Genomic DNA, 23,089 nt, shown 5'->3' on the forward strand with positions numbered 1-23,089 from the left:
CATCGGGATTTCGTCACCGGGCAACGTGCGCCTTCTCGGCGGCCTGACCCCTCTGCCGTCGTGACATCAGCGACAGCGTGACGTCCACCAACGCATGTGTGTGCGTGCCACTTTGGGCTCACGGTGCACTGTTTCTCGGTGGCATTCTCCTCCTGTGCAGAGGCGGGGTTTCTGTGTGGGTTTGATGTTCTTCATGCGGAGGTTCAAGCCTTGCAGTGCGTGGCTATTTAATCTCCATTTTTAGTGTCACGACTTTCTTTCTGTTGGGTGTTTGTGCCGTGTGTGGGTGGTCAATCCCCCGGCACTGCCCGCCTGCCTGTCGCATCAAGGGCATTTACGAAGTGCTTCCTTCTTCGGTGCCGACCGTGGCTCTGTGCTGGAGTGTTCGTGTGCTCGTATGCGGGATGGTGGTCCCGCTTTCGCTTGAGCCCCGAATTCACAGTACGTGCATTCGAACGGGGTGTATGCCGTCAGACCCTCATATTCCTGGCAGCGCCTTCTAGTTGTCGGGGGAACCCTTGCTTGTGGAAGTGCCGAAGATAAAGTACGATTCCGGCTTGCCTTTCGTACGACGCCGTGTGGAAACTGCATGGGAGTGGCTTCGGCCTGGGCCGTGCAGTCTGCGGCGGAGGTGCGATCGGTGTGCCGTCCCTCGCTCTCGTCCTCGCTCAAGTGCTGGGCGGTGGTTCCGGTGGGATTTCTGGCGGTTCCGACTCACCGGGAAAGTTAACTTTCCGCAGCGCCTGGTAGAGCGCGTAATGCCATGGGCGTTAACCATGTGCGTCACGACACCAGTGCGACAACTGCAGTGCTTGCCGCACACCGGGCAGTCTGCCGGGCATCGGATCGTGGCGGGGTGAGGTCCAGCGGGAGGAGGAGGCGTTTCCGTGCAAAGTTCTTTGCGTGCCTGCTGTGCGGCATCCGCGCCGCACCAACGGCATGTGCGTGGGATGGCAGGTTGCAGTGGCCGTGGCAGCCATCCGTATTGTGTGGGAAACTCCGGTGCGGAGGCGGTCCAGTGCGGCCTCTTCCCCACGAGTGAGGGCGGCGTCCGTGCGCGTGGGTTCCCAGTCGCCTGATACAGTGGAGCGGCAAGCTTCTGGCCTGAGCTGTCGGGCACAAATAATACCCTCGGCCAATGAAAACGATGCCGGTGCTCCATGTGCCTCTGAGCTGTGCGAGGTCGGACGCCTCCTCGGCTTATGCATCACATGCCTCGTTCTTGGGTATGTCGCAGTGGCCAAAGGCAAGCTGCATCCGTGTGTGCGCTACTCGGTGCTGCGGGCGAGAAAAAAGAGCACGTCCACGATGTGAGTCACCAGGTGGTCCAGAACCGTCGACGTGTGCTCGCGTGCTTCCACGATTCGACGAGAAGGCGCATAGACGCACGCTGCCGTGGAAACAGTCTCGGTGAATATCGTACTCTCCGTGCTAACACCACACCGCTCTGTGTCTGCTGTGGTGCATGAATTTCGGAGGGCCATAGGGGAATTGGGAAAAGAAGGAATTCCTCGTGGAGGCATCCCCGTACCAGCGTGGCCAATCCGCAACAACATCCCTTGCCGATGGAAGGCGGTGCGCCAACTAAATCAAAGGCCGCGCCGTGAAGGGATGTGCAAATTGCCGGAAGTGGCCGTCACACCTCCTGCACACACAAAATTGCGGGCCGTAACGGGCAACGAATCCCAATGCCGCGTCATCCAAGACCGCCACGCTCCACGCGCACACATGAGGGATCCTGCCATGGCGGCGGTGCGCTCGAGGACAAGTGTGGAGCGTGACTGGGATGGCCTGGTCCGTCACTTCCACCGCTAAAGAGACATCAATCACCCCGTGCACTCGCCACAACGAAATAAGCCGGAATCACGGCAATGCGTCGTGCCTCTATACATAATCCCGCTCGAAAACTTTCCTGGAAACCCGGAGCCCTGCTCCCACTCTGTCGCCGCCTTGCTTCTGTGGACTGTAACGCTTCCTGCATGTAAACCCGCGGTAAGGCAGAGCTGCAATTCATTACTTCCACTAGGCGGTTCGCTGGATCCTTCCTCCATTGCACAAAACGAGCGTTGGGTTCCTCGCACGCAACTCCATGAAATTACAGTCCGATACAACACAACATCAGCAGTAACAAGAGCGACAACTCAATCCCTTCCACACAGTCAGCGTGAAAAGGGAAAAACTCCTGAAAGCACCCGATCAAAATAGAAACAAATCGATAGAAACAACGAACAACAACACTGTAGGTGCCGTTAACGACGGCTGGCTGTGGTGCGCAGCACAGCCATGGCGCCTCAAGCACCGCATATTTACTAATTCCACGTGGCGTACGTCACATGGCGGCGTAATTGATCATACGGCTCGCACTGGATGCACGGTCGAACAGGCTCAGTGCGTCTGAGCGGGTGCCACCGGCCATGAGCTGCGATGGCGGCGCGGGTGGTTGGTACGACGACGCAGCGGTGGTGCCTGAGGCGTACGACGATGACGCCATTTCGTGGGGCTTCTGCGTCCCCTCGTCGCTCTCCTCGTCATCGCGCAGCAGCGCTTCCAGTCCGCCACGCAGCGGCTCGCGCAGCTCCTGCCAGTGGCGGTCCTCCACGTACCACACAACGACGCTGTACACAGTGACCGCAAGCAGCACAGTGGTCAGCAGCAGCACGATAGCCGCGTACGCCCTCGCACCGCCGTCGCTCGGCGCAAGGTGGTTGGCCGCGCTGACCACGCACAGCGCCGCAAGGAGCACAAAGCTCGCAGTGCGCATCACCGTCAGGAAGGCCGAGCGCATCATGTTCATGAAGGCAACCACGCCCGCACCCGCAAGCAGCACAGCCGCCATGCAGAAGTACTGGACGTGGCAGCCTCCCACGGGCGGGTGCACAGCCGCAATCAGGCACACCACACACAGCACCGACAGCTGGAACACGCACCAGTACACGTGGCTGCCCCTCATGTTCGTCAGCATGCCGCCGTACATCCGCTGCTGCACCGCGGGGTGCCAATACCCGACGGGGTACAGCAGGCGCTCGTGCAGCGGCTTCCTCGAAAACTGCCAGTACCTCTCGAAGCTCGCGCCCGTGTGGCGGGCAATCAAGTAGCACACGCCAGCAGGGAACGCCACACCGTACAGCACGCCAACGACGCCGACCACGCGGTGCTGCACGCGGGCGCCGGGCATCGCCAGTGAAAGAACGGAGCCGAAGAAGATGCCGAGGTGCATCGCGTGCCCCACAACGTACGTCAGGCTCGGGAAGCGCATCACCGCCCACGCACTCGCCGCGTCCACGCCGCGCCACCGCTCGAAGGCGACCGTCACACTGTAGTGCACGCACCCAAACACAGCGGCGAGCAGCGCGTTGCCCACCACCATCCACAGCGGGTCACGGGCAGCGAACACCGACAGGAAGTACGGCAGCGCAACGGTGCTCGCACGCTCCTGCGCCGAGGCGCATGACATCCTCGCAAACACGCCGAGTGCCTGCATCTCCAGGATGGAGCCCAGCCCGCCGGTCACCACCACCGCAACAGCCGTCGCACCCGCAACAACGCCGGTGATCGCCGAGAGGGCGCTGGCAGCGGCGGGCAGCGTGGCGGACCTGATCGTGAAGGACCCAAGCAGCACACCCTTGCAGCCGCCGGACACTGCCGCAGCGTCGCAGCGAATGACTATCGTCTCGTCGGCAGCAATGAAGTAACCGCGGTGCACGGGCACAGCGAGCTCCAGGACGGTGGACGGATTCGTCGCGTTGCGCACCCACGTCGCGTTGCGCAGCATCGCTCCCCACGGACCGCCGAACCCGCTCGGCTGCGCCGTCGACACCGGCACGAAGCTCAGATGCGTGCCAAGCTGCGGGTCGCGTGCCCACCGAAACGGCGGCGGCAGCGCCACCATCAGCCGTGTCGGGACGGCGCTCCCACCGCCGCGGATGTCATTCTGCGTCAGGCTCCCACCAGCCGCCGTCGTCGTCACGGTGAGTGTAGGGCACACCACGTCGCTCCACCACAGCGTGCTGCTCACCGACGCCGTCGGGGTCCGCGTGGGCGACAGCGCCACCGTCTCCGTCACCTGCGGGGTCTCCGTCGGCCCGTACCGCGTCGGACTGTAGTGCGTTGCGCTCAGGCTCGGCGTCGGAGTTGGCGTCCATGTCGGTGTCGGGCTGCGCGTCTCCGTCAGCGTTGCCGTGTGGCTCAGCGGCGGCATAGCGGGCGTGCGGTTGCACCCGTCCACGTGCGGCAGGTACACCGGCAGGCAGTCGCGCCCGTACCCGCCCTCAGCACAGCGGCAGCCGCACGACCCTGACATCGCCCTCGTCGCAGCAGCAAAGCAGCGCACGTCGGCGTCGCACACCCCACACGCCACGGGACGGAATTCCCCGATGATGCCGGCGGACCTGTAGTCCATCGGCCGCAGCACCTGCCCGTTGAGCGTCAGGCACCCCACGACGAACCTTCGGCCGGCGCCCACAGGCGCAACGGTGCCGTCCATCACGACGGGCCCACTGCCAGCGTTCCCATGGAGCGTCAGCGTGCTCTGCACGAGATCCGCACTGCGCGGGTACGACGGCACAGACAGGAGCCTGCCGCTGATGCTGTTGCCGCGCACCGACAGCCACGACCCGGACACAAACGACGCCGACCCCCGCAGCTCCAGCAGCGCGCCATCGGTCAGCGCACCGGCGTTGTCGTTCACCACGACGGCGGACGCGTTGGCCTCCACACCGCCGTCAAACACCAACCCATGCGCGGCGTACACCTGGCTCCCCGACACGCGCAGCACAGCGCCCCCCGACGCAACAACGCGCGCACTCGCGTACAACGCATATTCGCCACCGAACACAGCCGCGTCCAGCGCGACACCGCCACCGACGAGCTCCAGCACCGCGCCGTCCACCACCACCGTCCGCCCACCAGTCACCACGGTCACGAGAGCAACGCCGGACACAACCAGCACGGACCGCACGAGACGCATGCCCGACAGCACCAGCACCGGTGCGTACGGCGAGGACCGCGAGCCGGGAAGATACACAAGCGGCGTCGACGTCGCGGCAACCAGCAGGGAGTCCGTCACCGTCAGCACAGACCCCGCGGGAAACGTGCCGGTCAGCACAAGCGCACCGTTCAGCGCCTCCACATCGCACACCGACAGCTCCACCGGCCCGCTCTCGTCGCTCCCCGCCGCCACCGCACCGCGCAACGCTCCACCGCCCATCACGTACAGCACGGCGCCGTCACGCAACGACACGTTCTGCACAACGATCCGAACGCCGTCCCGCGCCATCCACGGCACGTAGAGCACAGGACTCACGCCGTCCAGCACAACGTGGCGCAGCGTCACCTCGCTCGCGCCGGCAGGCACAACGAACACCGACCGCACCGTCACGCTCTCGCGGACAAACACACTCGACGCGGTGCCCACAGCGGGCGGCAGTGCGGGAGCTCCCACAGGCACGCACGCCTCGCCGTACCCGCCACTGCCGCACGCGCACACGCACACACCGTTCGTCATGCTCGCAGACGCCGTACCGGGCGCGTAGCAGTGCGTGTCCCTGTCGCAGGCGTCGCACCCAACAACGTCGATGCTCCCAGCGTCGCCAAAACCAGCCGCAGCGTACTCCTCCGTCGTCGACAGGACACGTCCACCCGCGTCGTTGCACGCCACCCTCAAATGCGCCCCAGCCGCAAGCGACAGGCTCACCGACACCATCCGCGGCAGCAGTGCTCGGTTGCGCACAAAGCTCAGCGTGCTCCCAGCAGCGGTCACGGCGCCAGCGGCGTGGAGCATCTCCCTCGAGACGCCGTCGTGCACGTTGCCCTTCGCCAGCAGCATCGACCCGCCAGCCAGGCTCACCGTCGAATAAAACGTCACCGCGTAGTCCTCCGTCGACGAAAATTCGTTCCGCACAAGCGCCACAGCGGAGCCCGACACGCTCACAATCCCACGCACAGACACCGCATGCTTGCACAGCAGGAAGTCGCTGTCAACAAACGCCACCACGGAGCCGCCGCTGGCAGCAACACCGCCCTCCACCGACACGCACAGCCCCAGCGCCGTCTGCACCGACAGCCCGTCCACGTACAGCGCGCCGCGCGACGACGGCGCCACGCCGCCAACCACCAGCACGCCAACAGCGTCGCGGAACACCGCCGCCACGTGCGTGCGCGCGATGGTCAGCACGCTCCCCGTCAGATTCACGTTGTGCACCACGAGGCACGCGGAGGCATCGCCAAGGTCGTAGGCGTCATGGTACACAACACGCTTCTCTGCGATCAGCACCGAGTCCACCACAGTGATGCGCGAGCCCGGCGGGTATCGGTTCGCCACCAGCACGCCGCCGCCGGAGCGCGACTCAAGCCCGCTGATCAACACATCGGCGCGCTCGCCAGCAGGCGGGTCGGAACGCCACCCAACAACGTACAGGCTCGCTCCGCCCACAAACGTGCAGTTCGCCAGCGTCACGTTGCGCACGCTCCCCGACATCGACGCCACGTCCACCACGACGTCCGCCGCAAAGGTCACACCAACGTAGCACGCCACCGACGTCCCGAGACCGGCGTTCACCACTTCATCCACACGCACGTCCCGCACGCACAAATCGGCGCCGTCGGTGCTCGGTGGCTCGGGAGCAGCAACGGGCAGGCACGCATCGCCGTGGCCGCCCTCAGCACAAGCGCAGGCGCAGCCATCACTCGAGGCCGTAGTCGTGTACGCAGGGAAGCACGACGTCGCAAGGGCGCATGGATCGCTGCAGGCCAGAACGGTGGCATTGTACACGGACGGAATGACGTAGTTCGCTTCCTCCTCGCCGTTCACGGTGTTGCACTCAGCCAAAATCGCTCCGTTTGTGAGATCGCGGGACCCCGTGGATATCCGCAGAGCTGTTGGCTTGTCAGTGCCGGACATGAATCGGTTGCCGGACACAGACACCGTGGAGTCGCGGAGATTCACCGTGGGGTCAAAAACAGTAAGGGCTTCCGATGGTGATTCACGGCAGAGGTTGCCGCTCACCTGCAGCCAGGAGTTGTAGTAGATGCAGGAAGAGTAGCCTGGGAAAAACGCAACCGAGCTTCCCTGTATGTCGTTGCCCTGAAACACAACCGCTGACCGAGACTCCACACGTAATGCCAAAGTTAGTAATAAAAAGTACCGCACGGGCCTCGTCACAAGATTGCCTCGGATCACCACGGCAGAGTTGTTCAGTACACTCAGCGATGAGGATTGGCTAGACCCTTCAAGATGTATCAGCGTACCGTCACCGCCAGCCATATGAAACGTGTTGCCCACCACCGCAAACACGGAGTGCCACGACACGCTCAGCGCAGATCTGACAACGTAAATGGCGCTTGACGATGCCGTCACGCTCTGAAACACATTGCCACTCAGCACCACCGCGGAGTCGTTGCTGATCGCCAGCTCATTCATCGCAATACACGACGGCTTCCTAAGGCCCAAACCCGGTCGAGGGATCAGCCTCGTGACAGTGAAGCGGTTCCCGCTGATCGTGATGTTCGTGTGCGGTGGAAACACACCCTCCGGGCTGAGCAGCGCGTCACTAAATGTGTTGCCGGCGACGAGGATGTTCAGCGACCCCACAGCGGCGTACGCGTTGCCCAACAGCAACAGCACGGCGCCGTCCCTCCACGTGCATCCATCGAACGTGACATTCGCCACCTCGCCCGTCATCGCCCCAATCAGCACCGTTAGGCTCATGCCGCCCCCGCTGAACGTCACGTTGCGGTAGCACAGCCACGACAGCCCGCCGCCCACTGCCTGCGCAACCTCGGGGTACACCATGTCGCTGATGCACTCACCAACCGGCGGTGGCAGCGGTGTGGGCGGCACTGGCGGCAGCGGTGTTATTGGTGGCGGCGGGCAAGCAGGCACAGGCGCCGGAACGCACGCATCGCCGTGCCCTCCAGCAGCGCACTGGCACTTGCAGTCAATGACCGCCGTCGTCAGCGGCGCAAAGCAGTCGCCCTCCTTCGTGCACTGCCCGCACACAGCAGCCGTCGTCACGTTTTTAATGCCGTTCAGCTCCAGTTCAGCCGCCGTCGTCACCTCCCGTCCCGCAACCGTCAGACACCCAGCAACGAAGCGGTAACCGGCCTCAATCCGCTTCAGCAAGGATACCGACAACCCCGTCGAGCCCATCTTGCAGCCCGTCAGCGTCAAAACACTGCTGCTGTCAATGGTCACAAATGCGGACTCAGTGTCGTAGAACATCGCACCCACCTCCACGTCGTTGTCGCGCCAGTCCAACCAGCTTGACCGCTGAACAGTCCACAAGTCATCGTTATAGATGGCGTATCGAGCTGAGCCGCTGTTCCCCACCACGCGCAGCACGCTGTGATCCGACACGCTGAATTCTTGGTGCTGATACAGCAGACTTACCCCGGAGAACATCGTATTGTTGAGCAGCGCAAAAACGGAGTGGTCACTCACACTGAGACTGTGAACGTAGAACACGTGTATGTATCCCTCAAAGTTGCAGTACCGCGCGTACAGCGAGCTGCCACCCACCAGCGTCAGTGTCCCAGTCGAGTACAAACCAAGCGCATCACGATTCGTTGCATGCGCCTTGACGTTGCTGACCAACAGCGTTGACGCATTCAACACAACGTTTCCCAGCAAAAACACGCTCCACATGCTGTACACAGTACCCGATAATTCAAACTCGGAGGACTGTACCGCATCAACCTCCGTGATGGCGATGTCGCAGCGCTGCGGAAGGGCACGTAAAAAAGCAACGGTGGAGGACCGCATCACCGTCTGGCTCACGCGGATCAGGACGCCGGACGACTCGACCGCCCCAACACCCCCAACAAACTGCAGCGCGGCACCCTCACGGAATGTGCACCCGGTGAGCGTGATGTTGATGGGGAGATGCAGCGGCATGCTGTTGAGGAAGAACGTCAGCACAGAACGCCTGCCGCTGAATGTCACACCCACGTAGCAGTGGTGCGTCTTCCACATCTTCAGCGCGAGGCTCGTCAGCGTCTGGTTCACCACACAGCTCGTGTCGCCGTCAACAGCTCTCTCCGCTACGGGCGGCATAACCGCGTCGGGCACCTCGAAGGGAAGACACGACGCGCCATGCCATCCGTCCTTGCAGCTGCACGAGCACGAGCCGCGGTCCACCGACTCCGTCCCGGGCATGTAGCACGCCGAGTCATCGTTGCACGTGCCGCACCTGAACACCACCGCGTCCTCCGGAAACACATAGTCGTACGACACCTCCTCATCGCCCTGCAGGTTGCACCCCACCACAAACCGCGCGGGTAACGCAACAATCGTGTTCGATTTAAAAAGCTTGGCAAAGAGTGCGCTTCTTTCCACCTGACGGTTGTTTGCTAGCGCCACGGTGGTGCCGCTGCCCAACAGCTGAATTTCTTGCCAGGAATACGGAATAGATAATACCGAGGCTGCACCCACGCTGTTGCCCTCCACACGCCACTGCGCTCCACCCTCGAGTGTCACCGAGCCAGACACATACACCAGCGCGGAATCAAAAATTTCTGTCCTGCCGACAAAGGCGCAGTCCGCCACTCGCAACAGCCCCGCGGAGTTCACGGTGGTATCCCCAAAAAGATAAACGCCGTTAGCCGAGCTCATCGTGTTGTTCTCCACGTCAAAGTAGCCGCCGTTCCTCACATCAACAGAAGTAACGCAAACAGATGATTCCACACCCTCATCGTCCTCCGTTGTGCTCAGCGTATTTCCCTTCACAATAATCCCGCCACCATCAACAACAACACCACTGGAGAAATAGACTGCGTGCCTACTCCCCTCGATGTAGTTGTCGAGTAGCAGCAGCGTCATATTCGCACTGAGAGCAAACTTCACAAATAAAATGGCGTGGCCCGACGTTGTCACAATCGTACTGCCCGCCACCAGTATCTGGGAGCTCACGCCAAAATGGCCCTGAAAAACCAGCTCACCAGAATCCAGCATCGAGGAGACCACGTTCACGTGCACGCGTGCACCACTCCCCTTGATCGACAGGCCCATGAAGACGCAATGCAGCAGCGTGATGTTGAGTGTATGCTGTGGCGCGTCAAAATACGACAGTTCCAGCACAATCGGGGCAGTGAACGTCACGTTGACAAAGCACAGACCACGCACACCGGGATCAGGAACGTCCACGGAGCTGACGCTGCCACCGTGCACGCAGCGGACCTCCGTGTCCTTCGCGTCGGGGGGCGGGAGCGGCCCAAGGCCGTCCGGAACCGCAGCTGGCAGACACGTGTCGCCGTGGCCGCCAGCAGCACACACGCACTCACAGCCGCTGATGCTGCTCGTCCTCGCAGCAAAGCACACGGCGTCCACGGTGCACGCACCGCAGTCCAGCACCATCACGGGTGCTCCAATGTTGAGGTCGTATTGGTAATTCGTCACAGGAGAGCCCCTTGCCGCGTTGCACACGCCGTAGATGATCGGGTGCGTGTCGGACGGCGGTGACCAATTGTTTGTCATACTTACAATGGTTGACGAGTACGAGCCGTACGTGAAGTTGTTGTCAATTATCGACCACACACTCCGATCGCGGAACGCCACGCTGCTTTCCTTGACTATGTACACAACGTAGGCGGTGTGGAACTCGCTGTCACGGTGCACTAGCCAGCTGCCGCCGGTCACAGTCAGCGTATTTGCCATGAGCATGGCGAAGCCGAGACGGAACGTGCTGGACACAATCTGCAGCACGCTGCCGCCAGCCACAACAACATCCTCAAACACACACGCGGCCTTGCCGTATTCGGTGCTCGGCGCACTCCACGAGCTGTTCTGTATGGAGAACACGGAGCCGCCACCAACGCGCAGGTCCGACGCAAGAGCGTACATCACGTGTGTCTGCGAACTGACAGCGCAGCTGTCCATGTAGAAGACGCTGGACAGTTTGGCGCCAAGGCCGTGCTCCACGAGGATCGCAGCGCACGAGCCCCCGCCACACACCAGCGTCGACCGCGTCAAGACAAACCGCGTCGACAGAAGCCGGACGCCGTCCAGCACAAGCGCGGGGCCGTACCGAAATCCCTCGTGGCCACGGGTCGTTGGCACGTACTGCGACCCTCCAACCGTCGCGCGCAGCGTTGAGTTCGCCAGCAACACAGTAGAGTGCAGCGGCATCGCGCCATGCAGCACGATCGTGCCCTCCAGCGACGTCACGTTCGTCATGTTGACGAGGGCGTGGGGCATCAGGCGCGCCGTGCTCTCGCTGAGACCGCCAATCCGCAGCTGCGCACCGCCCTCAAGCACGCATTGGCGCAGCGTCACGTTCAGCGCGTCAGCGGACAAGTCCATCGAGCGCAGGTCCACCGCCACAGTGATCGGTCCGCTGAACACCACCGAGTCGAAGCACGCCCTCGCACGCACGCCGCCAACCGTCACCGACTCCGTCAGCATCACGCCGCTCACGCAGTCCTCCGCACCGCCACCACCGCCGCCGGACCTCGCAGGCGGCACGTCGAACGGCAGGCACGCCTCGCCCACACCGCCGTCGCGGCAGCCGCACACGCAGTCAGAAAACGACGCCGTCAGCGCATCAAAGCACGTCAGCGCAGCCGCACAGCCGTCGCACGGCACCACGCTCACGGAGGGCAGGCCGGCCATGCGGTAGTCGCCGCCGCTCTGCAGCACCCCGTCGCCGGCACGGTTGCACTGCACGGTCACGGTGCCGCTCGTGATTGCCAGCCCGGAGACAAGCGTCGCGCCAGTGGCAGCGCAGCGCACAATCGACACGGTACCGCCGCTCAGCGTCACACCCAACAACGACGCCACAGACGACGCCTCGCCCACCGCCCACACGTCGCGCAGCTCCAGCCACCCGCCGGCACCGACCGTTCCACCGTCGCAGCGCACCAGTGACGACGCGACAGGCCCCTCGACGCCCACGAAGCGCAGCACCGAATAAAACACCGCGAGGCGCTCTCCAAGCACAATGCCGCCGCCGCTGCTCACAACCGACACGTTCGTCACGGAGAACACCGAGTGGCTCCACAGACTGAGACGCGACGAGGACGCCACATGCATCGCGGACGCGGTCGGACCGCCCGACGCCTCCAGCGACACGCCGTCAAGCAACACCGCGCTCGACAGCAGGTCCACACCGCCGCCAACATGCACCGCCGACCCGCCCGCCTGCAACGACCTCAGCACAGTGTTGCTCACACGCAGCTGCGACTGCAACAGCGACGTCGCATGCAGCACAAGCGGCGACGCCACCGCATCCGTCAGCCCACTCAGCTGGGAGTAGCGCATCGGCCCCGCCGTCACAATCGTCGAGTCACGGACCGTCACGTTCGTGTGTGCCGGCATGTTGTGCACAAACACAAGCGAGCAGTAGCTCCCGGACAGCCCGCTCACGCTCACCTCCAGGCTCCGGTCACTCGCCGGCTCGCCGCTGTAGCCCCGCACGTAGATCTGCGCACCGCCGTCGCACACGCAGTTCCTCAATTCGATGCGCAGCGCGCCGGGAAGCATCGCAGGCACGTCGAACACCACAGCCACGCCGTTCGTGATGTACACGCCGTCCATCAGCACCGTGTCCACGGCGCGGCCAACCGTGATGGCTCTGTCCACCATGCCGCCCCGCAGTCGCAACACCACCGCATGCACCGCGGGCATCCACGCCGCCACCGCAACCAGCGCCAACGCCATAAGCAGCGCCACACGCACAGCCGCAATGGCCCTGCGCTGCACACGGTGCCGGCTGCGCGGACACGCACCCACCGCAGACCGCATCCACCAACCCAGACAAGTACCAACAAGGCTGTCGTGGCGTGTCGCACTCGCCCCGTCGACCATAACTCCTGCCTAGCAAATCCCTTCCTGAATATGGCGAATCCAGTGACACAATTCCGCCAGATCGCTATACTAATACTGCTAATCCTAATACTGCAAGTAATCCCTAACGCCTTGAAACGATAGTTGTACTGGTCAAGCAAAAGTATCTCTAACTGCACGCTCAAAAAAGACAGCAACAACAACAGTAATCAAACACAGTGGCACGCAGAGGCATCCGGTCATACACAATAACCTTCATAGTACAGCCGCCGACACAAAGCCGCACAGACGCAATCAATTCAGTGACACCATCGCCCTCCCACCGCCCACACAGCCCCGTACAGCCACCGTGCCGAGTGGCGGAATCCCGGCAAAAAGCCACATGACCACTGGCACCGCTCCTGTTACCGAATAACTGCATCACAGGGCGGTCCCGATGCCGTGCACGACACACAAGAGCCGAGGCAGACCACGTGGCAGCGTTACGACCGCCGGCCATCAAGCGCGTCCGAAAGGTGTTGTTGGTGTTGGTGCGTAAGTGGAGTGGAGAGCTCGCCGGTTGCCAGCAGTCAAAGCATCGTTCCTCGTTCACGCGAGTCGGCATTGCACAGCAATCAGCGGCAACATGCGCGCCCGAAATACACAACAGAGGAAACACAAGGAAGCACGGCGGCACTCAAACACGGGGAAAAAGGGTCCACATCGATTTTGCATTCCAATTGGCTCACAGACATCCGGATGGTGGTCGCGACGCCGCTCTGCGGTGCGTGTGGCGTGTGACTGCAGTGGACGGAGAGGACGATGAGAGGGGCGGAAGACGCAGTGCGGCCTCATCCATCTCGGTTGACTGTGACACCGGTGACGTCCTCCCGTCACATCGCCTGCAGCAAAGACCGTCGCCGTCAGCAGCGGTCGGTGCCTTCCCTCTCCCACTGGGGCGCAACTCCACCGACGCAGTCGCTCGTCTCCTCCCCCACCAACACAACGAGGGAGCAGCGGCAAAAGATGAGACACGCATGGCAAGTGCACAGTCGCAGAGCTCCACTGCTGCCGCCATGACCAAACAAGGTCGGCTGCAGGGCGCAAAAAGAAGAATAAACACCCCATCAAACGCCTTGGCACCACGTGGAAGCACCGCAACCGACACACAAGGCGAAGCACCGTGAAGCAGACACCAAAACCAAAGTTCCTCCAACAAATTCATCGTGGAGCAAAAGAAAACATTATGCGAGCGCAAAAAAAAATCACACAAACTAAAAAACAAAAATGACGGTGCAGAGGCAATAAATGGTCGTGGTGCGCAGCAGCCGTGGCATCGCGCCCCTCCCTCATCAAACGGCACCGCACCGCAACGCACCGTGACGACCGCCTGCAATGACGACGATTGAGTAGTACGCACAAAGCGGAATAAACGTTTCATCCCGCACTTGCTCAAATTTACGCTCTCAGTATGTACTGCCAACAACATCGGGAAGGACACGGAAGGGGACTGTGTCATACATCCACCTTCTGCCCACAACAGATCCTCCTCATCCTCCTCCTCGCCATACCCTGGGTGCCTCGAAACACCGTCAAGCAAATCCACGTGTGTGGAATTCTCCAATGCGCAGGGCGAGGCTGGCAGCCACCCACGCTCACTCCCGCACATATATCCTCTCCCACAACCTTCCCACACACAAAAGGGCAAAGACATGGAGAAGAAAAGCCCGCCGCACAACGCATGCAGAAGCAACGCCATCCACTTCGCACCGCAAGATAGTGCCATGCGCACCGCACACACATGGCGGCAAAGAGAGGGACAGGGCGCATACAACTCCACAGCACTGCGCTGTACTTCTCCCTTCCCCGACAAATTGGAATTACGCCCCACAGCAGGTCGTGGTGGATTGGCGTCCCACACTCACAGTGAGGCACGGCGCACACAATCCGCTCTCCTCCGAGTGCACTCAGCAGGCCGGCGCCCAGTCACCCTCGTGCCATCGCAATGGGGAACACAAACAATCGTCGTCGCGGACCATCGGTGCCTCTAGCAGGAAAGAAAAAATGAGGCATGTCAACAGCACGGCCAGCAGTGGGACACTCAACGGGAAGCAGAGACGCAAAGTGACAGCAGATACGGTAACTACAGAAACAAGCCGCAGGGATCAAAGAAACAATAAAAAAGACGAGAGTCCGGCATGACTCCCAAAAGCAACAAATTAATGGAAAAATTGATTTTGCAGGGCTTTTATTTCATTTGTCGACCACAACAATACGACTGTGTGTTTGTGTGTATACATATTCCCCGCTCCAAGAAGGAAAAGGGAAATTAAAATAAATAAAAACAGATCGCATTATTATTTCACCAGCCCACACAACATCCCTCACATTTCATGCGGCATCCGGCCTGTTCTTCCAATCCTCCTTTCGAGCAGTCCGTGGGACTCCACAGCCGCAGGGCCGGCACAACGTGTGGGCAAAAAGAAAAGCAAGCAAGAGCGGGAAACACTTCGCTCATTACAGTGTGCATCAGCCGGACATTACGTAAAGGAAAAACAACAGTACTTATTACTACATCTGAACTGCATTAAAAAGACATTTAAAAGTAAAAACATTGAAGAAATAAAAGATAAGTAAAAAAGCGCGGGCAATGCGGCATGTATTCTAGGTGAGAAGCCGCGGATCCACACTCTGTGGCTCAGAAGTCTGCCACCACCCAAATACAATTCCAGAAGAAGCAGCAATAAACAAGACACGCACACACGCACGGTGTTGTTACCGCCTAAATCACGCAGTGTCAAGTTCACGTCGTTGAGAGAGGCGAGGCGGTCGTCGGGACTCAAGCCGCTCCACACCCTGTGAGGTGACTGTTTGTAGTAGGGATTCGTTTCCAGGGGCGTCGCGCCCATTCATTTCCCTTCTGTAATATCCCCAGCAACGTGCTCACTGACGCTGTCAACCACTCGAATCTTCTCGGGCGGTGTCGGAGCCGCTTCCCTTGTCGGAACGGGGACGCTGTCCTTGAGTGCACGCATCGCAGTGGAATTCAGTGGGCGGCTGTACAGAAAGACGTCCGTCACCGTCACATGAGATTCGTGCCCACCACACGCACCAAAGCGAACCCTCAGTACCTCAGGTGGCCTCTCGCCTGCTAACAGCACCTCTTCCTCTCCCAGCGACCGACCATCAATATGCACAGAGGTCTTGTTGCATTGCAGCATGAGTGCCACTTGGTGTTCTTTCCTCGGCTCCCGATTGCTGCTCCGTGTTGTTGTCTTGCCTTCGAACGCCGTCTCCCACTTCTTATTGTGGCTGCACGACAGTCCCATAGTATGATTGGACGCAGTGTGCGCCAGCACCGCAGTCAGTAGAGGCGTGTTCCCAGTCGGAGTCTCTTCTATGCTCACCGACGCCGCAAGTGTGAAGTCGTGGCTCAAAGATACATGACGCACTTCATCACTCCGAGTGTTCACAGGCCATATTGCCCTGGACTCAAGTCCCGTCAATTGTAACCCATCGCTGTCCTTCACTGCGTTCCGTCACTGCCGCATGCAGGCAACGGTACTCGTCGTTCCACGTGTCATCACTGGCGGCATCGGACAAATCACTGCCACCAGACACGCCGTGGGTGTAGACAAGCTGGAGAAGAAAATGTCCTTTTGCGCCCAGGTACTGAGGACGGAATTGATTGCACTCAGTTCCTCCGTCAGGCGGGAAAGTGAGATGACACGGCATTCACCGTTGCCCCTCCGTCGTAAAAGATGCAAACTGCCATCCGAGTGCAGCAGGGTGCTGGCGAGCACCAATCCGCAGCATTGTCCACGGCAACCGGTCCAACAGAAAACGTGCGGTTGCTGTCCGTGATCCAAAGGCAGAGCGCAGTGGCCCTTTTCTTCCCCGAGGCATGCCCTCTCTGAGTGCACAGCATGACCCTCCTTCCTTCCCTCAATGGTCGCGGTGATGAGGGCATCCACACGCAGGCTTTCCTTCTGAGGGACTCCTGATCGTGTGTTGACCCACACGGCTGAGAGTGTCCCAATGGCCTCCGTCCACGCTGTCCCCATGCCACGCGACTCGTACACCCTCCGGCCATTCTCGCAGTCAACAATCATGAGAAGTGATCCCTCCCACTCGGTGACGCGGGGGTTAAGGCATTCCGCAGGGGAAGTGTCCTCAGAGAGCGCCCAGGCACTGCCGCTGTCCGTCGAGTAAATGATCATGGAGCAAACGTCTTCTGCCTCATCCTTCGCCATCAGAGGAAACACAAGCGCGCCATCCTCCATCACAACACCTGCGCCACCAGAAACAATGAACTCCGTCCAGTCACCTTCGTGAGAAGCAGAAGAGATCCGTTCCGGGAGTGGTTTGGGGTCGTCCCATTCGATGCGTCCACTCCGCTTGCCACCCGTGGGATTCGTGACATCACCCACAACCAGTCTCAGCTCCAAGCCACCCTCTCTCCAACACACACCTTTGTAGAACACATCAGAGCCTCCCGCAGGAGAAAACACTCCGTGGCCCTTCGTGATTGTTGTGCGGCGGAGCACAACACCCAAACTCTCCTCTCCCTCCGCTGCACCAAGCACAGTGTGTGCCCTCTATGCATCCTTTTATTGACCTCACCAACGAGAGCGGACCAATCCCACGCAGAGCCAATGCACCCCGCAACAACATCAGAGGAAAAGGGCTTACTTAATTGACCACCTTGATGTTCGGCATCCGTGTGACCCTCGGCGAAAGCAGCAATTACTCCACCAGCACTGACAGGAGAGGGTGAGGCAAACGAATCCCTCGTCGTAACTGGAACAATCCCATCCTCCAACTGCACCAGCGTCGTCTGCGGCACAAATAGATCAACTCCCTGCGGCAACTCAACATTTATTGAACCACTCATCGCATCATCAACGGGATCCTCCTTCGGCTCGGTGACAGGCTTGGATCTTCTTCCGGGTGGTGTCCGAGCCATTATTCTGTTTCAACCAAAGGCAAACTCAGGCTTCTTCTCGGACGTGTTGCTCTCCGTGTTGGATGCGGGACTCGGATCGACGGTGTTGGGTGCGTCAGCCGCCGCAGGCTGCCGCCAATCCTCGTTCTGACGTGACGGCTCAGCATTCACTTGCGGCGCAGTTGTCCCACCAGATTTTGTGTCATCTCTCCCTTCACGGGGTGGCGGCAACTGACGGATAACTGTCTGGTCAGCATCGCTGCTCCGTGCAGGCGGATGGATGGTTCCATCGGGAGAAAATGACGCCGCCACACTTCATAGGGGCCGGCGTATTTATGTGTCGTCACATTCATCGTGAAGGCAACGGTGGCCCCTTCCTCTTTCACTGCACAGCTGGCAGCACAGTTACGACATGTGTGCACCGCATTGGCCACATGGCGCACAGCACCCAGCTCACCATTCCTGCCATGCATGCGCACATCAAAGCCACTGAAAGTGTAATTCTCCTACTGAGCCTCAGCACTGGCTGCGGAACACTTCTTCCACGCCCACAAACACACACACACGCGATAGCTCAGGCTGCCGTCACTCGGAGCACACGACACATCCACCGGCACAACCACCGCATCCGCATCAACAGATACATCTCCAGGACTCCCAGCAGCCGTCACGCACGCAGAATTGCAGCGCAGCCGCCACACGCAACTGCCAGCATGCACTACAAAAGGAGCATTCAAATCCACTGCAATGTGCATCTTGTGTGTGTGGTTGTGTGTGCCTGCAGAAACACAAAGCAAAGAAGTAGAAAAGAGGGAGCAGAGTATGTGGAGGGACGCACAACAAAAAAATGTACAGCGGAGACGCATGGCGGAAACAACAAGAAGAGGACCGCTCAAACTCATGACTGCACTGCAGCCCAAGCAGCGGCAATCCACAAAAGATTTATTTAAAACAAAAAAAGAACATCCCCTTCGTCTTATGTAAACCCCATCACACAAAATAATTATAAAAAAGAAATCGTCCATTACTGTCGCACACAAATTTAGAAATCGCCTGGCTGCCGTGTGGCCACACCAAACTGTCCGTATTTATTTTGCCCGAAAAGAAAACCGAAAAGATGGTTGCGTGTGTTTCAACCGTCCGACCCTCCATGTGTCCGCACATCGTTTATATTTCACGGGGTCATCCGCGTGTTGCTGCTCCCCGCAGCCCTCTCATCGGCGTGCGAATGCGGCCCGCAGAGCACAGTCACTCGTGTGTGTGGGGACTGAGAGAAGCACGCAGACATGACGGGAGTCGCGTCACTCCATCGGGGAGTGAGCGCAGCAAAAGAAAAAATCATCAGGAGGGAGAGAAATGCTAACGGGACTGCCAGCGCGTGAAATGAACACGAAAAAAAAAAAAAACAACGGCGGCAGGGTGTGGCTGTGTGTGTGGCGCTGCGGGTGTCTGCCCGCCCTGGCCGCAAGAAAACAAAACAAGAGGGAAAGAAATGTGTGCTCCGCCCCAAAGGCCCTCGTCGCACGCCCACACGTCACGGCTCCCTCAGCGCGCCGTTCGTCGCGGCCCCTCCTCATGCGTGCAGCAGGCGAGGCGCACAGGGCCGTCGTCATGAGCGTGTCGGTGGGTGTGCGAGTGGAGCAGTTGGGCGGGAAACACACGGCACCCCTCACAGGAAGAGTGCAGCAACAAACAATTAAAGAGGGAGGAGTAGAAAAGAAAAAAATCCATAGTGATTGCCCCCAAAAGCAAAAAAAGGGATGGGAGTGAGAGATAAAAGAAAAAGAAAAAAAACACAAAATAATTTAAAAATAAAAAGAAGTAAAAGAAAAAAAAGAAAAGGTTTAAAACGCACAACAAAGCAAAAGCAAGAAAAAGCAAATTATCTTAAGGATAAATTAGTTCTTGGAAGTAATTCTGTGCAGCGGAGGTCGCAAGTGTCCCACGCGGCAGCCAGTCACTCCTCACAGAGCCGCAAACCCCCACAGTCCCAACAGAAGCAGCAGCGATGGCAGCAGTTTGCTCCCACGCATGGTGCCGCCATCAACTGTTGCTTCTCCAACGGCATGGGAGTTCGAAGCCGCCGCCTTCCATACACTTCCCTGCGATGTATTCGCCGGCGCGTGGTGTGTGTTGGCAGATTCCACCACCATCGTATTTTTTTGTGTTTCACGTCCTTGTTGAGGCTGCTGCAAGGTCGTTTGCTCCACCGGAGCTTCAGGAGGTATCGTTGCAGGAGGCGCCGCATTTTGATTCCTTGCCACAAATGGAGAAGCAGGCTCCGCTGATGGTGAATCGGTAACTTCTTCCACCTCGGCATTCCCACCTGAAAAAGTCAACAGGCGGTTGTACAGCAAGACGTTCGTTACCGTCACAAACACGCCTTCTCGGCTTTCTGTGTTGTCTGCAATGCCACCATCCCCTCCAATGTAGAAGTGCGAGATCCCTTCCGAATCCGTATTTTCCAATTCACATTGCGCATCCTCACCCACACGCACACCATCGACGTACGCGGAGCCATGGGTGCCGTTCCGTAGCACAATGGCCACTTGGTGTTTTGTCCCTCGCTTCCATGTGCTGCTTATTTCCTTGTTCGTTTCGTCACCGCACAGCAACTGCCACTTCCCTCCGCCGTTGTACGACAGTCCCAGGAGCACAGGATTATTTTCAACGCCAGCCACCTTCGCACCCAACAATGGAATGGGGGTATATTCCGTCGGCTCACCGTCAACAGACACCGTCGCCACAAGAGTGAAGTTGTAGTTCGCAAAGTGGTACAGCTGATTCTCCCCTTGACTGCCAACGGGCCACTCCGCCCACGCTCCCTGGAACGTCACACCATCGGAAGTCTTTGTTGCCCCATCATTCCCCTTTACTGTGGCGTTCACCCCGAGGTACTCGTCCCTCCATGTGTTCTCAGAGAAGTTGCCGGACAAAAATCCAACCAACCCATCCGTGATCTTACCAGTAGTGCAGGCGATTTCAGTCAAGGCAACCTTCTCAGCAAGTAAAGTGGTGCACAGCTGGGAGACACGTTCGTCCACTTTCTTCCACGTCGTCAGCACCTCCTTCACCCGCTGCAGCTGCGCAGTCAGACACACAGTAACCATACCGTAAGATAGTTCGTGATTAACTTTCTTCTTCTTCTCGTACAGTGCAATCAACTTCTCCCCCTCATTATCACCATCTCCACTTCCAGCACTTTTGTACAACAAGAAGCTTGTGGTGACGTCATCATCTTCCTCGGATACCGGCCCAATATCAACAATGTGCGTATTGTCTGTCAGCCAAAGATGGAGTTCACCCTTTCCATTGCCGTCCTTACTCGAATACACCGGCAGAATGACGAGCATCACATCCCTGTTATCGCCAATCTTTGCTGTGGTGAACCCGCTCCTAACGCTCCACACATTTCCCTCGTCGTTGCCCCACACGCGCGAGAGTGTCCCGAGCGCCTCCGTCCACGAATCCCCCTTGTCACCGGACTCGTACACCCTGCGGCCACCATCACACGCAGTCATCATCATGAGTTTGTCCTTCTCCCACTTCACGACGGAGGGAACACCGCAGCCATCGGCAGACATCCCCTTCGACAGCTTCCAACTCTTATTATCCGGGAAGTATATGAACAGTGAGACAGTGTATCCCCCCCCAGCTGTATTTTCTTCATCCGCCTCCACCGTTCTATACACCTCGCCTTCCATAGGGAACACAAGCGTACCGTCCTCCATCTTAACACCCGATCCACCGCTCCCAAGCAGTTCTGTCACATATCCATATTGTTCAGTATTAGAAGTGATCGGGAGAGCGTCAACATCAGTCCAATAAATTCTTTTGTTACGGCCATCAACAACACTGACGTTCCCTCTCGCCAACAAAAGCCCCCATTCATATGTTATATCCTCCCCAGCAGCAGCGACACCATCAAGGTTGTAGGTTCCAGCCAGCATGTAAATATCACTTCCATGCACAACTGTTGTTGGTTTACTCACAAGTGCTTGCGCTCCGCTTTTGGTGCCAGCCTGATCCACTGCTTGGGTGGGGCATTCCTCTTTTCCAGAAGAACATTTCCCCAGTACTTGTGTCTTGAGTTTAGTTTTATCCAGCTCCTTGCTTGTTTGTTTATCGGTCAACGTCAGGAGCTCCGAGGCAATCCCAGCAAAACTGCCTTCTACCCCCCTCGTGAACAGCGCCTCGGCAACGGCAAACACATCACCATTCACTTTCAAAAGACTGGGAACACGGAGCGAATCCACCGTTACCTCATCTGTCGTGTCTCTCCAAACAAACAATTTCCTCTTTGGAAGTTCCGAATCTGTCAGCGTCTTCTCATTGGATGCAGCGCCACTGCCGCAGCAGAACATCATCACAACGAGGACGAGCAGCACCGCAGAGTAGAAGAGATGCCGGGACATGTGGGGCCTCTGCGGCTCACTCTCTCTTCCTTCCCTCCTCCTCCCGCTGGATCCGGTCACGCGGCAACGGTTGTGTGTGCGGGGTGCCTTCACTGCAGCAACACGTGAGAGCATATAAATATCTGTGTGTGTGGGCGGTCTGTGCTGTTGGTCCTTTCAGTGCCTTCAAATTTCACAGTAGCGATTAGCGCTTTTTTTTCCTTCTTTCTTAGTGTGTGATTGAGGGAGAAATAGAGAGAAAACATGCCAAGAAAAGAGGATGAAACAGCGAGCACCGCCACCCATCCACAGTGAGTGGCATCATCATCCCCGCCGCAGTCACTCCCAACAACAACAACTCACGCACACACACACACGGAACAGGAGATGGAAGAACAGTGCACCGGGAACACACAGCGACGGTCACCACCAGAAGAAGCAGCAGGAGCCACAGCGGGTACATAGTTATTCGTCACGCTTCACGAGACTAAGCAACGCCCACACACAAGAAACAACCCACAGACGCCCCTCGCGGCACCCACGCGCTGCCGCTAGTCGTATAACTGCTGTCTCCTCCAACGCACCCGCACATCACCCCACACAGCCGGAGAATCCCCCGCCAACGTATACACAACGGCAGTGCCACATCGGCAGGTACAGCTGTTGGATGCGAGTCAATCCGCAATTGTCCCACGCACCCGAAAGGCCACACCATTCAATTGCTGCACAGCGCCAACATCACGCCCACAAAACGTCGACGAGGCAAATCGCGGACTCAAGCTCTTCTCGCAGAAGCAACCGCAGCCAGAATCTTGTGTGTGCGTGCTTGCTTTCACGCCACTCCACAACGTGTGCAACAGGGCTTGTCTGTGTGTGCATGTGCTTGCGTGTTTGTCGAAGCCCATACTTGCAGAGCAGCTGTGCGCCACAAAAAGTCCAAAAAAAGAACCCATGAAGAAAGAAGCGGATAGCACACACGCAAATTACTCATATCGT

General features: G+C 59.0%; 2 protein-coding genes and 1 pseudogene across 2 annotated transcripts, besides 3 other annotated features; all 3 read right to left on the reverse strand.

Moving 5' to 3' along the window:
• Window positions 1–23,089: part of a sequence feature (areas not merged during assembly with more than two copies in the genome that could not be assigned to a particular haplotype) that runs on past both edges of the window.
• Tc00.1047053511183.140 (dispersed gene family protein 1 (DGF-1), putative) lies at window positions 2,330–12,796 on the reverse strand (the record flags this gene model as incomplete). Its single annotated transcript, XM_816808.1, has 1 exon — window positions 2,330–12,796. The coding sequence occupies one exon, from the start codon at window positions 12,794–12,796 to the stop codon at window positions 2,330–2,332; it is 10,467 nt and encodes a 3,488-aa protein (XP_821901.1).
• Window positions 7,811–7,867: a microsatellite.
• Window positions 15,663–17,720, reverse strand: Tc00.1047053511183.170 (annotated as a pseudogene).
• Window positions 19,444–19,581: a sequence feature (A-rich).
• Window positions 19,664–22,228, reverse strand: Tc00.1047053511183.190 (trans-sialidase, putative; the record flags this gene model as incomplete). Its single annotated transcript, XM_816809.1, has 1 exon — window positions 19,664–22,228. One exon carries the CDS (start codon window positions 22,226–22,228, stop codon window positions 19,664–19,666), a length of 2,565 nt encoding a protein of 854 aa, XP_821902.1.

This window comes from Trypanosoma cruzi, genomic scaffold (assembly GCF_000209065.1).
Source record: "Trypanosoma cruzi strain CL Brener 1047053517065 genomic scaffold, whole genome shotgun sequence".
Taxonomy (NCBI): Eukaryota; Euglenozoa; class Kinetoplastea; order Trypanosomatida; family Trypanosomatidae; genus Trypanosoma; species Trypanosoma cruzi.